We start from the raw sequence: 16,130 nt of genomic DNA, 5'->3' as shown, positions 1-16,130 counted from the left end.
TGACCACGGTATCCTTCTGGATTGCCTGGAGGAGTTAGGCATAGGGGGTACTGTATTCCAGTGGTTCCATTCCTTCCTCTCTGATACGCACCAAAGAGTAGCATTGGAGGATGAGGTTTCGGACCCTTGGCCTCTCACTTGTGGGGTGCCACAGGGCTCCATCCTCTCCCCGATGCTATTTAACATCTATATAAAGCCGCTGGGGACTATCATCACGAGATTTGGCCTGCAGTGTCACCAATATGCAGATGACACGCAGCTCTATCTCTCATTTAAATCTTCACCGAGGTTGGCTGTAGAAACCCTATCCAAGTGCCTGGAATCGGTGAGTGGCTGGATGGGAAGGAATAAGCTGAAGCTGAACCCTGACAAAACCGAGGTATTGTTCGTGGGAGACAAGGGAAGGTTAGGGGATTTAGACCTGGTGTTCAATAGGGTACAATTGCCCCTGAAAGACCAGGTCCGTAGCCTTGGGGTCATTCTTGACTCCCAACTGTCCATGGAAGCTCGCGTTTCAGCTGTGAGACGGGCAGCGCTGTATCAACTCCATCTGATACGAAGGCTACGCCTCTACCTTCCCAATCATCTGCTCCCATCGGTGGTACATGCCCTGGTCTCCTCTCGCCTAGACTACTGTAATGCGCTCTACGTGGTGCTACCCTTGAAAACGGTCCGGAAGCTGCAACTGGTACAGAACATGGCGGTGCGTCTGATTAAAGGTAGCCGCCGGCGAGATCGTATCACTCCAGTGCTAAAAGAGTTGCACTGGTTACCAGTTGCTTACCGGACCCAATTCAAGGTGTTGGTTTTGACCTTTAAATCCCTATACGGTTTCGGCCCAGTCTATCTGAAGGAGCGCCTCCAGCACCATCAGCTATGCCGCCCAACAAGATCAGCCTCAAAAGACCTTGTCTCCATCCCATCAGTCAAAACAGCCAAACTGGTGAGGACTAGAGAGAGGGCTTTTTCAATTGTGGCCCCCACCCTGTGGAACTCCCTCCCAAATATGCCCCTTCTATGATGAGCTTCCGCCAGGCCTTGAAGACCTGGCTCTTCAGGCAGGCTTTTGGGGTGGGTTAGATTTTTCTTCGTTGTTTTTAGATTTTTAATGCTTATGTATTGTATGCCTATGTTGTATGTCGCCCAGAGTGGCTGGACAGCCAGCCAGATGGGCGACTAATAAATTCAATGTCCCCTACATTTTAGATCATTCAAGCGTTATAATTTTTTCTTATTATTTTTAATGTGTTTGTTCTTTGTTAAGAAGGTCTGTTTCAGTGTTTTCAAACTAAAACAAGCAGCGTAGAAATTAATATTAACATATTTGGATGACAGGATAGCACATATATCTAGTCTCCCTTCCCCTGTTCTGGCACATCATTCTCCCATCAAATCCCACACCAGAGCTTGGAAAAGTTACTTTTTTAAACTACAACTCCCATCAGCCCCAGCCAGCATGGCCACTGGATTAGGCTGATAGGAGCTGTAGTTCAAAAAAGTAACTTTTCCAAGTTCTGTCCCAAACACTGCTAATTGTGAAAATCTATACCCCATTCACAGAATGCCTAGTTTGCTCTATTCCCTAAACACATGCATGCACACCCACCCACCCGACAATAAACCCCTCCTTCCAATTGTCTGCAATCCAAGGTTGTTCATGTACATTCTTGAGATAACTGTCAAGTTAAACAGAGCTCTGACATAAAAGGCAGGCCACTCAATCAAAACTGGTTCCTCTATAAATCAGAACACCTCACTGCAAGGCCATAAAATTAAAACATAAAAGGAAAGAAGACAGTATGTGATAGCTATCTCATTCTATGAGCTCACTCACACATGACAGCTGATCGCTGTGGTAAGGAACAGTTTAATCAAAGCATCATTCAGTCACTGAATGTAAGCCAGGTATTTGTCGTAATATTTGACTGAGAAGTCAAATGCTGAAAATTAGAGGCTAATTGTTTTCATCTGACTCTACTCCACATATAATGTTGCAAGCAAAAAGACAACTTCAGATTTTGCTCTAGGAATAATTAAACATAAGGTGTCCCCCAGTCTCTCAAGCGGTAGGAGATGATCCTAAAATAATTTAAGAGGACCAGGTCTCTGTTTGAAATAGATGTTTCACAGCAATTCAAATCCTGTCAATATATAAATAATTACAATAAATCTAGACTTTAAAAAAATTGCAGTTAGCTATTATACCAGATGCACCATGAGACCTAGAAATTATAGCAGAAACATAACAGTTATGTTTTTCAAGAGGGATGTGCCCAACTGTTGAATACAGCATGCATTTTAACCATTATTCACATGTCAGAACTGGGCCTATGAAGCTCAGGAATACATAATAGAAGTAGATAATGTCATAAGCAGGTACCCAAGAGAGGGTTAACTAAAAGGTTGTGTGTGACTAGAGATCCAACACAAACATCTATGTGAACTTTACTAAAGCACCAGAATAAATGTCAGTTCTTGGTTACTGCCCATCACTAACAGGAAACAACACTTTGGTGATTGTGACACCAATTCCTATGGATATGAACAATACAGCACCTTCTTTGTTCCTTCAGCAAAAGCTTGCTTCTTACAATACTCCTCTAGGTACAGAAGCCATTGCAACACAAATTTTCAATTACTGGCTTTTAGTATTCAAGATGTGAAGCATAACAGTCTAATGGAGGAACACCTCACTTGTAGGTAGGTTCAGAAAAAAAAGGTTTTTTCAAAGTATTATTTATTTCAAAAACAGACAAATCAACATGAAAATAAAAGCCAAACATAAATACAACCAGTTGTGTTACAGAGCATATATATCACAACTAGGAATACTCTGTCTGCATAGTGCATGTTTATGACATATCATTTAATGTACAAAATCAAAACATAAGATGCATTTCACACCTCTTGCATATTTCAATCCAGTCAACATAATCTTCCAGAATGATATCTGTGGTAGCGGAGGTCTGGGCTCCCCGGGGTTAGAATTAACATATGAAAGAAAAGACCACCAGTCATCCAAAAATGTATCCTGTTCTATCTCGCCCCTAGCAAGTCCCTTGTCTAAAGAGGGCTCATTTGTTTGTTCACTGAAATTATGAAGAGCACTTCATATAATTGAGACTTCCAGAAAAAATGTGTTCAACTTTCTAACTAATGTCATATGAATAAAAGCAACACTTCCAAATTGTAGTATTATATCTCTCATGCTTCTTTTTTATTTATTTATTAAAACTTTGTTTCCATTTCAGTTTGTGGTTGGCTGATTCTGCTGGCATGTTGTACTGGCTGTTTCAGCTATTGCTGTACAATTTTATTTCCTGTCTTAAAATTAACTATTTTTAATACTGTTGCAAGCTGCTTTGGGAGAGCCAGTGTGGTGCAGTGGTTAAGGTGGTGGACAATGACCTGGGAGAGCAGGGTTCGAATCCCCACAAAGCCATGAAGCTCACTGGGTGACCTTGGGCCAGTCACTGCCTCTCAGCCTCAGAGGAAGGCAATGGTAAACCCCCTCTGAATACTGCTTACCATGAAAACCCTATTCATAGAGTCACCATAAGTCAGAATCGATTTGAAAGCAGTCCATTTTTCAAGCTGCTTTGAGTAGAAAAGTGGCCTTGAAGATTTAAAATAAACAAACTTATTAGACAAAGTTTCCAATGTCTTAGTTCTCTCATTTCCATTAATGTAGCCACCTTTCCCTCTTCATGGCACTCCTTGCTCCTATAAACCCAAAAAGATTTCCTTCATTTCCCAACTTCTCCCTTTCTTTCTTGCTGCTTACTACCCATTAGGATTCCTTACCTTCTGACATCGGCCTGTCTCCTTCTGTTACTGTGCTTGCAAACTCTTAAGCTGCCTCTTCCACTGCAATATTGACATTCAGTCTCCCTGCTCTGTTCACATACCTAGCCTTTTAAAATTATAAGCTGGAGGGCAGAGTCTGTTCTTTAAATATATACACCATGTCTACTTACAGATAATTTAGATCAACAACATGCCATACCTTCTTTTTACTCTTAATCATTATCAATTCATGTGTTGTAGGCAGGATGCAGGAAAAGCGAGTAGGCTTCTTTGGAACGGTCTTTTCTACTAAAAACAAAAGCAGAGTGCTTTCACAATGGATCCTTACCAACAGTTTGCACTGTGCGCTATATACAGTTAAACACCCTTCTCTTCCCCTCACCCCCCAAACCAACCCAGCAGCAATGTTTTTCTTTATACACCCCAGTCCTGCAGGGGAACAAGACCTCATGATTTAGCTGCAAACATTCAAGGGACTGATTTACAGATTACAGTCGATGAAGGTACAAAGGAAAACATCTTCTGCCATGCAATGTTAAAGTAGTTTCAACTTTATTTATATGATGGAAACACAATGTGGAGAACCACAAATAATGGGGGGAAAGGCAGGGAAGACATGTACCTGTCTCACAGATTATAGAAGACAGTATAACTATATTTTAAAATATGTACTTACTTCTACTGTAACATATGAAGTGGCCCAGAGACTTTTAACCACCCTATCTGCAAATGACTGATTCAACATTGTATAGAACACCAAAGTAAATCTGTGCATCATTATATAATTCACTGGTCCAAGAGACCTCCAGCTGTACTACAGCTACAGATAGGCAAAAAGAAACATCTGAAGTGTTCATTGCACACAAATGTTTATCATTTACCTGTTTCATTTCCTAACTCCAAATTCAGACTGTCTTGCTGCTTCATGTGGTTGGCCTCCAAGCAGCCATTAGCATCTGGCAATTCTGCACTGGGTGATTTGCCTTCTGTCAGCAGCCCCTCAATAACTACCAGTGAAAGAAGAGAACTAGAGTTATCAAGAACAACATTTTAAAGTCACCATGTTATTCTATAAACAAAGTTATTATTCACTTTGAAGAAGCCTAACCCTTTGCCTTCAAAGAAAGATAATATTATTCAAAAGAGTATGAATATCCAGAGACCAGTTCAAATTCATGCACAAAATCTTTGTTGAGAAAAAAAAAACATAGAAGTCATTATTTTTGAGGTTTTGGCACAAAGCTAGGATTGAGCATTTATGGAACAGGATGGCAGTCTTGTCTAGAACACAGTCCAGAAGGACACACATGACTATAAAATTAAGATGAAGGCATCAAATGGAAAGTTCTCACTATGGGTTGTTTCTTTGACGCTACAGGGAATTTCTGCACTTGTTGCTTCCTTCTCTTGTTGGTAGATGTTGCTGAGCACTTTGGCTTGGCATTGTGCTTCTGTACTATCTATCACTGTCAGCAACGCTTCAAGGGATAGCAGGTGAGTAGTATATAGTTGTCCAGAAACAGGAAAGGCATTCTGCAAAAATCAAGCATAGCTAAGAATTAAATTAGATTACCATTTGGCCAAGGAAAACTATTCACAGAAGCTATTCAGCCCCAAAGTTCTACACAACTCTCCAAATCTTCCTAACATTATCCCATTCCTCAAGAATACTCCACCTGCAAATAACCTGCTCTCTCCCAGGCTGTACATTGCTTTAAAGGTAACATTTCACTCAAATTTTGAAGCTCATTCATACTTTGTGGTGGTAAACAAGTTTGCTGCATTTACACCTATATTTCCCACAGATAATACTTGAAGTGTGAATGAAAGATGCCCATCTCCAAACATTCAGTTGACACATGCAGGAAAGCCACAGTCAGCTGCAGCTCTCTGTAACGCGTCAACTGTAGACCTTCAAGTGTTTGGAGATATAAGCTCCCCTGTACACTTGTGTTCCTCACAATGCTTCCAGCATACATGTCTGATGTTATAAAGAATCCTTATGGTCAAAGTAGATGTGACAGGAGACCCATGATTGGATCTCCTGTTTTTATGGCTTAATAGCAGCTTGGAGGTGGGGAGAGATCTGATTGGGACACTGCACAATCCTTTCCCCTGTCCTCTTTCAAAGCTGCTTGCACTCTGTGAGGACAAGTATATAGACACTCTACTGGATGAGTGTTAACTACAGATCACCAAGCACCATGCTTCCAATTGGATAATCCCCTACCACATGCATATGTCTGTTATTTTTTTTACAAAACAGCCAAATCTTGTTACATCCTTATTTTTTGCTGAGTTGATGCATATACAATGCTCATGCAAATAAAAGAGCAAAATAGTTCCTTTTCAAAACCTTGGAGAGCAGTTTTGTGAAGTCTTCAAAGAGGTTGGCACAGTAATAGTCACAGTCATAATTGATGTAGAGCTCAGTGACAAAGCTAGGAATCCTCCACAGCTGAACTATGGCCTCCAGGGCCATCTCCTTCATCTCATAGGGCATCTTGGGGTTTTCCACAGTGATGATCTCCATTAGCTTCTTTATGTACATCTAGCAGAAAGAAAGGCTAGTTCAGGATATAGGATGCAAAGGAAGTCAGAGTTTTAATTTCATCTGAGACACAGGTTTACATATAACACAACTAAGCCATAGTTAGAACAAGGGTAAGGAACAATATTTTTGTTAAGAGCTGCATTCTCTCGAGGGCAATTTGGGGGGGGGTCACATGGTGGCACTGGATAGGGCTGGAGCCAGCATATGGAAGGAATCCCATTCCTTTCTCTTTCTGCCATACCCCCTTTCCCTGTTTCCCCTCCTTACCACCAACATGAGATTATGTTGAGGGCCACATGAAATTAGCCCAATGGTCACATGCAGCTCAAGGGTCACAGGTTGCTGACTCCTGGTTTATTGTTATGTGAACAAGCCTCAGTGAGTCCAAGGAAAGCATCAGGCTTGTATGCTCCCCCTCCCCATTACGTTCAGTTTCAGAGAAGCTCCACTTAGTGTCATATACAAACGGAGAATCCTCTCATTTTTTAAAAATAATAATAATACAGCAGTTACAAGCCAACAAGTAAACAAGCCAACTTCAAACCACCAATTACGTTACTGACTTATAGAATAGAAGAGTTGAAGGGGCCCATAAGGCCATCAAGTCCAACCTCTAGCTCAATGCAGGGATCCAGCTTAAAGCACACCTGATAGGTGGCTGTCCAGCTGCCTCTTGAATGCCTCCAGTGTTGATAAGCCCACCGTCTCCCTAGGTAATTGATTTCATTGTTGTACCACTCTGGCAGTTAGGAAGGCTTGTTTAACTAGCCACTATTTCGTGTCTTTTAAACCAGCATTGCAACTTCACATGTAATGCTAAACTGAGGTTCTCTGAAACTAAAAGTAATCTCAATAGGAGTAGGAGAAGCATGCAAGACTCTTCGCTCAGGCTTCTTGGGGCTCTTTCACATAGCACTAAACCATGGTTTAATGTTACATGTGAAAGCACCCCACTGTATCTCAAAAAGAATGAATACAGTACACACACACAATTTCTATTTTAGAGTTACGTATATATAAAGGAGCACTAAAAATATAGATTTTCAATTGCAGCCATCTAAAAAGCAGAGCAGGTACAGTTCTGAAAATGTGCATTAGCAGCTCATGTCTTTTTCTCTCTCTTTTTCTTTCCTTCCTCTTGTTTTTTCCCCAAACAGACACACAACATTGATGCTTTCCAGGAAAAGGAAATAACATATGGGCAATCTCTACGAGCACTAAAAGGCTAGCACATGGACATGGCTATTGTATCACTGCCCAGATATGGAGCATGCAATTTTTTAAGTGAAAACACCTTCAGACAGAAAATGACATTCTATGATCCATGGGCACAAGGAAGACCAGCAAGATATGGAGGTGTGAGGAGGAATATCTTCCATCCTCAGTTTGCTTCTTCCTTTATCTTCATGGACAGAGTCACTACTGTTGTTCTGGCTCCAGCCCAAGGCATCTGTGGGTCTGAGTGCTGCCTCTATAGGAGATGACAAGAAAAGAGGAAGACCAAGCCACCACCACTTCAGCCATTGGGCCTGGTTTTCCCAGGCATGGAGCCTTCCTTCTCTAAAGGAAAGCTTTCTTACCAGGTTTCATCAACAAAATATAAGTGATGTCAAATTACCAGACAGATTGTCTGCCATATCTACACCCACTTTCACATGCCAAAGAGCTTGGGAATCTCAGAGAGTCGCATGATCGTCTCTAGTTTCCCATATACTCTCCTGAACAGGATTTCATACACATCCATGAACCAAGCCACAACGCTGTTTAAATTATCTCCTCCAAATACTAGGTAGGTGCACTTCAAAAGACTCACCTCCAGTTGGAATTTCAGGTGTTCTCTCATACTCTCAAAGATGAGAAAGCAAACTCTAAGTGAAGCTGAATACAGGTTGAGCCGCTCCACACTCAGTAACTGGGAAAGAATCAGAAGTTGAAAGATTGTTAATGTAGATATATTCTTTTTCCTTCCATTGGGAAAACAAACCAAAATTACAACAGAAACATTTATTCTAGGACACACTAATGCAAGGCCTATATTCCTACAGATATTGTCTAACAGGTATAAGAATCTGTGCAATCAAAACTCACTTGAAAGAGATACCGACACAACTCTTCTTTCACAAGTCCTAGGAGAGATGGACAGTTTGCAACAGAAGCCAACTCCAAGGCAACAGTGAGCAGCTGTAGTCCCATGTGGATCATCACCTCTGAGTTGTGGCGATCATGTGGGTTAGTGAGCGAGATGAGGAAGCGGAGTAGTTCTCGGATACAGGGCAACCCATAGGGGACTAATGCTGTTCCTGGTGGGGAGGAGGGAAATAAGTAGAAAGGTCACAACCATAGCACTTCTGATCCAGCCTCTTTCCAACTAGCCCAATGAAATTAAATTGAATTAAAAATATATTTTTGACAGAGACAAATGCTAGACACTTTCTTCCTTCTTCAAGGAGTAGGATGGATAGAAGCAAAGGACACTGTTTTTATTCTAAAGCACTCACCTTCTTTTTGAGAGCACTGAGTAAACCGCACTCCCCGGGGATTGACATAGTCCATGTCATGAACAGAAGCAGAGTCTGAGTGTTCAGCTACAGATGTGCACTCCTCAAGAACTTCTGGGATAGACTCCACTGAGGCAGATGGCGTCTTCTCCTCCCGCGGGCATTCATTCTTTAGTCATATAAATTAATAAGAAAGGAAATTAGTATAAGCTATCGCTGCTGCATGAGCAGCTCACTGACACAAGCAATTAATCTTCATTTTCAGGATAGATCACAAAAATCATGTAGCCCAATGCTTGGCTATGTGGCTCAGTACCATGCACCTAAAGGAGCAGTAAATGCTGTTCTATACTTGAAGCCTAGACAGCTTGTGGAATTGCTCTTCTGCTTCAGAAGCTATGTGTCATTCTTAACTCAAACCTATTTTACTAATTTAAGACCACAGGCACATCAGAAGTTAAACAGAATCAGGAGTAGCAGATATTAGCGTTTGAAGTGGAAATATTTTTTACAGTCTTGACGGATTTTTAGTTTATTGTAATAATTCTTGCTACTTTGTGAGCTTGCTGAAAAGTGGACTAGAAATTGAATACATAGATACATGCATAGCAAAATAGCTTAAGGGTTTTTTTGTAAACTGGTATTATTTTTGCACTTGTCTGGAAGCCTGCTCAGGGAATACAGTGCCTCTTTAAATACATGAGAATGCCAACATATTTCCTACTTTAACTTTTTTTCTCCAGATTAATAATGAAATCATTACATATTCATTGTTCACGCCTTGTAGCTTGGGGGACACAGAAAAGGAACAGAGGACCATCCAGATGGACTCAATAAATTATGCTAGTGAGATATAGGATGACCTGGAAGCAAAGGCTGGGTTCCAACGCCTATGATTGCTTTTATTCACTTTCTAACAAACAGGTTCCTAACCTATTCATAATTACTGATCTCAAAAGGAAAGTATTTTCCTTCAGGTTCTTTGCATTGAAAAGTAGTCCTTAGGTCACCATATTTAATAAAGGATTGTAGATTCAGTTTAAAGAATTTTAATTGTAGGCTTAAATGAGACAAGCTTATAACAAAATATAAAATAATTCAATTTAACTTTTAAAAATTCAACTGAATTTCAAAATCCGATTTTCAAATAAAAAATGTCATCCATCCTATATCATTGTCAGTCCACATTTTAGCTGGTTCTAGGGCTGGAATCATCCGCAGTAGAACATTTATCTTCTATCTTATAAAAAGTAGAAACACCCCCGTCCCCTATCTAACAGAAAAAGAACTATTCTCCACCCTATTGTCCACTCCCCCCAGTCACTGCAGGATGTCACCATTCATCTCATGCCTCCAGATACACAGATATAAGAAGCTACATGTTGAAATGGGCAATCTAGTACATGATTTACTTGGAAATAAGTCCCATTCAGTTCAGCGGGGCTTATTGGCAGACCAATGGGTAAACCACTACAGACTAAGCCTTGTGGGGAGAGAATATAAAGCCCCTGGTAGCCTTCATCCACAAGTTTTCAGCTTTTGCCATTAAGATTAAGACTCCTCATTCAAAGCATTCAATAGCATATTAAAAGGAAGGTGAATGTATTCACTTCCACAGTTATGGATTTGCTGACTGCACACAATAGGAATGTAGCACATCAGCTACTGGAGAACTGTGATGCAAACGGAGACAAAATCTGTCACCATATATACTAACTGTGAACTCAACTTTCCAAGTACCACTCCTCATGCAGACAAAAAGGGAGATACCAGCATGTTGAAGTACAAATAATATTTAGGGGAGAAACTTGCCCAAAACAGCCCAACAGCATGCCCTTGACATGAATGCTGACTTTGTTGACAGGAATATAAGAGATAACCAAAAGGGAGAAGGAATGGAACAGTGCAAGGGTTCCCAAACTGTGGTCTGTGGACCACCAGTAGCCCGCGAGCTTCTTTCGGGTAGTCCACAGCTTGTCTGTGGATTTGTGGTGGAAGATGAGAGACAGCACATGGAATTCAAATTCTAGAGAATTCAAATTGTAATACAATAAAATACTATATATAAGAAAACAGCAAAGAATACAATTAAAAACTGCACATCAACTAGCACAACCTATCACAATTGCTACAAGTACAGGCAGAAAAATTATTAAGTGATCTGCCAGCAATTTTTAAGTTGTCTGTGGGGGGAAAAGTTTGGGAACCACTGGAATAGCGTGTCCTAGAAAGAGCATTTTGACTGGCTAGAACACTGAACAGGAGCACTCTACACTGCTTGCAGGTCCCACCTATTGACTGATTTTGATTGGTTGGTTGGTTGGTTGATTGATTGATTGTAAATTTATACCCCTCTCTTCTGCCTAAAAAAAGCCTGGCACAGTGAAGAAGAAGTTAAAAAACAGTAAAAAATATTAAAAATAATTCCAATACAGATGCAGTCTAGAAAAGATCTCTACTGAAAATACTTGTTGGAAGAGGGTTAATCCAGAAATCCGGCACATGGACTAGTGGCCAGGCTATCCTGATCCAGTGAACTCATTATCTCAGTGTCAACCTATCTGTAGTTAAAAGTACCATCATCCAGACACAAGACAGAGACATCAAGCACATTTGGGGGAATCTCAAGGTTTGTAGAAATATAAAGAATGTTAGGGGAAAAAACCTTAGCCGGAAGTGGGGGAACAGGAGCTCACTGAGGACTGAGCATGGTCAGCCAGCATGGAATGCTCACTGGCTGTAAGAGGAGGGGAATGGAAAACTAAAATGGGGTGGAATATCTAGGGAAAGGGCATGGCTAGCTGTCAGGAACCCAGAACAAGAGAACTGCATACAGCATCATTTTCTTGCACTTCCCACTTGTAGGTGGCCTATTGGTCTGCTGGGCCTACAGTACAGCAAATTAATACCTGGGGCTCTAGCTGCTCTGTGGCTCTAGGCTCAGTTAAAGGCACTGCTGTACTAATTCCTAAAGAGTTGACCAACTGCATGTCTGTAAGATCTTCCTTTGAGCTGATCTGGGAGGAACTCTCCAAGCCACTGTCAGTAGAAGGGCTGACTGTAGATGATGCTGTTTCTGAACTTCCTGATGAGACGGGAGAAGGTACATCAATGAAATTAACTCCACCTGTTGATAAGAAACAGCAGCAATAAGTATTGACCTATATACCCCTTACTAAGCACCTCAGAGATACATTCCCATTTCCGTATACACAGTACTGTACATGGGACTGCCACTGATTACTTCAGCTGATGAAGAATACAGTGACCTGCTGCCCTGAAATGAACTGCACAGGGTTATTATTCCGCTTGACTGCATTGGCTCCCTGTTGTCTTCTAGGCACAATTCCAGGTGCACCTTTGCTCCATAAAGCCCTTAGTAGCTCGAGTTTCACATTCGTTAGAGACTTTTTCTTTGTAAACAGTGATAACAACTACAACCTCTTGCAATTCAATGGGTCAATGTTTTAAAAATAGAAAGGAGAAACTTGTTTTCTTTGAGTTGTAGAATTGATATGCCTTAAATACATTATTTCTGAAACACATTTTTAACATGTATGGAACACTTTATAGTATGCTAATTCCTCCAAAGTTTCTTGGCTATTTTCTTGAAGAATTGAAAGAGTTTAATTGTTTATATCTTACTTGCCAATTGTCTTACCTCTCTCAAATATCCTGTTTCGCAAACAATATATTTTGCAAATGTCTTACATTAAGTAGACTGTAACGAAACCACTTGTTGAGAACTGTTATTAAATGTGTTATGGGTTTGAAGGAATTAATGGAATGCTTGGGAGTATGAGTGATGTAAGACTGCCAGGTGGGAGGGGTGTGTGAGTGAGAATTCTAAGGGAGGTTTGAATAAAAAGATAGTTGGTTTTGACAGTTACAGGTTTTGTTGTTGGGAGTGGGAGTGAGCTGGGTGGAAAAGGGTGGATTACATATTACTTAGAGGTGGGTAGGACAGTTAGGGAAGATACATCAATATACTATTTAACATCTTTTATTTTAATAAAGTTATTTTGTTCATTTAAATTCCTGCGTGTCTACCTGATCATGTGTGCTATCATATCAGGGTCCTATTCAGCTCCTGTACCTACATCCTATTGTGCTAACGGGGCACACCAGTGGTCACCTTTTGGGTGGGACAAAAGGTGGGAGGGATGGAGCTTGTGGTGCAGAGAGCATCCTGCTGGGCGGGGATTTCCTGAACCAAGCATGGGGTGTCAGCAGGGATAATCTCTGGTGAAGGGGTGAGTTCGTGACAAAGTGGCGGCAGTGGGATCCGAAATACAAGGGTTTTATTTTATGGTCAGCTTAAGGCTACTGAATAAAAAGGAATCTTGTTTTGTCACAAGGTGGTGACAGGCAAGGAGAGCACTGGTGAAACAATATATCAAACCATAATCCAGCTCAGAGAAAGTGAAGTGGAAACATTATGTGTGAAAGGAAAGGGGGAAATGGAGATTATGTCAATGAAGAAGGAAACCTTAATGGACAAATGTCGACAACCAAATTTTCCTCATGAAGGAAAACCAGAAGAAGACTTTGAGAAAGAACACCTTTGAGAAAGCTGCTCAAATGTGGAATGTGGATCTTAGGGCAGTGGTTCCCAACCTGGGGGCCATGACCCCCAGGGGGGCCACAAAGTAATCCAGAGGGGGCCAGAAACAGTAATGAATTATTAATTTTCCCCCTAAAAGTCTTCACTCCCTGGACACTGTCCACTCCCCACTACCGCTGCAGATGACACCTCCCCCTTGCTCCAAGCGAGAGGGAAGAACTTTTGCTGAAGCGCCAGAGCGTCTTTCAGGTGCACCAACGGCAGGCATCTGCCTATAAAGCACATGGCAGATGCCAAAGGAGGCTGAGGGTGGGGCTACCAGGAAGAAGAGGGGATTGCTATGACTGACTCCCATCTCCTCGCACTGCCACTGCTGACGATGACCTTACTCCAAATGAGAGGAGAGGGCTTTTTGTGGAGCAAAAAGAAGCAAGGCTGCAATGAAAGGCTGATTTCCCCCTTCCTTCCTGGCAGCCAGCCTGCCTCCCTGGGGGCAGGGAGTCACAAAAAAATTTTGAGCTTATAAAGGGGGTCCTGTACTCATGAAGGTTGGGAACCACTGTCTTAGGGAATATATGAGATATATTCCGAATTTATTAAAAGGAGAACTGGCTGAAATATGTAATAGTTTCTCAGTTGATGAGGCAGTGGATTTTGACACCTTTAAGGCTGCTGTCTATCAAAAGTTTAAGTTTGGACCTGAATTCTTTAGAAAGAAATTCAGAAGTACCACAGTAACTTTATTTAAATCATATGTGGAATTTAGTTTTAAGCTCACTGGCTATTTTAATTAATGGATTGGTTGTGGTAATGCCAAAACAAAAGATGATATTAGGGATCTAATAATTTCGGATCATTTTATTTTCCAGTTACCTCAAGAAATGAGATTGCTTGAGAAGGATAGAAATCCAAGAAATGTCAAAGAAACTGCTAGTTTTGCAGACAATTTTTCTTTGAATAGTTGCCTTAACCTTGTTGGTAGAACAAGGAAAGATTACCAAAATAGAAACACTCTGAATAAAAGTGGGGGATTTAAGAGAGAGATGGAAATAGGCAAAACTCAGCAGACACCAGCCAGTCCAGAGAAACAGCCATCTGTTAAGCTACTGTTTGACAATACAGACAAACAGACATCTTTCCAGTGCGGATTAATTGGACATCTTCAGGCTGCATGTCCCCAAATGGGAATTAATAAGGGGGAAGCCACCTCAGTGAGGTGGGTCCAACTTCAGAGTAACACTGTGTTGGACAAACCTGGGGGGTTACAGTGCTATATGTTGAAATGCAATAGAGTGCCTCAGTTTGACAACACTCTCAGGGAAAAAGTCATGCTCATTCAAACATGAATCAATGGGTTTATTTGACAGTTTTGGACACAGGGGCAGAAATATCACTTTATACACGCTGATTGGGTTAAACTCAAAAATAATTTACTTTAGGAAACTATTACCATCAACTGTATAAGGTGTTAACCGATTCAAATTCCACCAGCCACAGTTGCAGTGGAGAGGTTTTGAAGGAGAATGTGAAGTAGGGGTTAACGATTAGCAGAATGAGTCTTTTATTGTGGGGAAGGATATTATGTCACATAATAAACAAGTATATATTGTTACTAGGTCCCAGAAAGGAAGAGGGGAGAAAGTTTCAATGTTGACTGAGGAAAATGATGCCTGTTAGAATGTATCAGAAGCAAATCCAATGTTGGCCCTGTTGCCTAGCAACAAGGGAGAGGCCCAGTCATGCGATACGTGCCTTGCTGTCTTCTGCAGTCTATGTAGACCTTCACCTTCTATACATATAATAGCCCTCCTGTCCTGATGGTAGACCATATTGTCCACACCCAGCTTTGATTTTCATGTATTACTCTTACGGCCGACGGCAGATTTTATTACTTTTTACCCAGCTCTTCCACAAATTTTATATATTTATGTATTTTATGTATTTTAATCCTAGCTCTTGTGGCGGCTATCTAGCTTTAAGCAATAAAATATATGTATGTATGTCTTCTGCAGTCACAAGTGCAGGGAGACAGTGAATTTAAAAACAGTACAGTAGGACCCGCTTCTTGGCGCCCCACTTTTCGGTGTTATGCTAATACGGCGCCAGCGGGGCGATCAGCTGGAGGGGGAGCTAGAGCTCCCCGCACTCCAGCTGATCGCGATGGAAGAGGGGAAGATCAGCTGTAGTGCGCTACAGCTGATCTGCTCCTCTTCTGGCGTGATCAGACTCCCCCGCTTGAGCTGATCACGCTGGAGGAAGGGAAGATCAGCTGCTCCTCCTTGGGGGTGGTCAGACCCCCGCACTCCAGCTGATCGCGATAGAGGAGGGGAAGATCAGCTGTAGCGCGCTACAGCTGATCTCCTCCTTTTCTGGCACGATCAGACTCCCGCTTGAGCTGATCACACCCGAGGGGAAGATCAGCTGTAGCGTGCTACAGCTGATCATCTCCTCTGGTGCGATCAGTGGGTTAGGTTCCAGACCCCTGTGCTACAGCTGATCCACTTTTCGGCGGTTTTCACTTTTTGGCAGGGGTCTGGAACCTAACCTGCCATATGAGTGGGGCCCTACTGTACTATCAACGGAAAGTTGGACTTACCGTGAAGTGTCCTTCTGATCAGTGCAGAGTGGAACAGTCAGGAATGGGTTAACTCCTCCTGGAGGCAGAGTCAGCACTATAAAAAAGTTTAGTTGGTGGCCAGCCAGAATG

The 16,130-nt window shown here is 41.7% G+C and overlaps 1 protein-coding gene across 6 annotated transcripts in view; it reads right to left on the bottom strand.

Moving 5' to 3' along the window:
• Nucleotides 1–16,130, bottom strand: part of GBF1 (golgi brefeldin A resistant guanine nucleotide exchange factor 1) — a 223,404-nt gene that overhangs the window by 93,439 nt on the left and 113,835 nt on the right. For 4 of the 6 annotated variants that reach the window (XM_061634634.1, XM_061634629.1, XM_061634633.1 and 1 more), the window contains 8 exons: nt 11,769–11,986; nt 8,860–9,028; nt 8,450–8,661; nt 8,175–8,273; nt 6,164–6,358; nt 5,160–5,340; nt 4,689–4,814; nt 4,007–4,095 (listed from right to left, as the gene is read on the bottom strand). In XM_061634634.1, the coding sequence (XP_061490618.1) occupies nt 4,007–4,095; nt 4,689–4,814; nt 5,160–5,340; nt 6,164–6,358; nt 8,175–8,273; nt 8,450–8,661; nt 8,860–9,028; nt 11,769–11,986 (1,289 nt within the window). The remainder of the gene's footprint in view (nt 1–4,006; nt 4,096–4,688; nt 4,815–5,159; nt 5,341–6,163; nt 6,359–8,174; nt 8,274–8,449; nt 8,662–8,859; nt 9,029–11,768; nt 11,987–16,130) is intronic. The other 2 variants (XM_061634630.1, XM_061634632.1) reach the window with 2 other exon arrangements.

This window comes from Rhineura floridana, chromosome 7 (assembly GCF_030035675.1).
Source record: "Rhineura floridana isolate rRhiFlo1 chromosome 7, rRhiFlo1.hap2, whole genome shotgun sequence".
In the NCBI taxonomy this organism is placed as follows: Eukaryota; Metazoa; Chordata; class Lepidosauria; order Squamata; family Rhineuridae; genus Rhineura; species Rhineura floridana.
The sequence above is the reverse complement of the archived record's forward strand: the minus strand, read 5'-3'. Positions and strand labels throughout refer to the sequence as shown.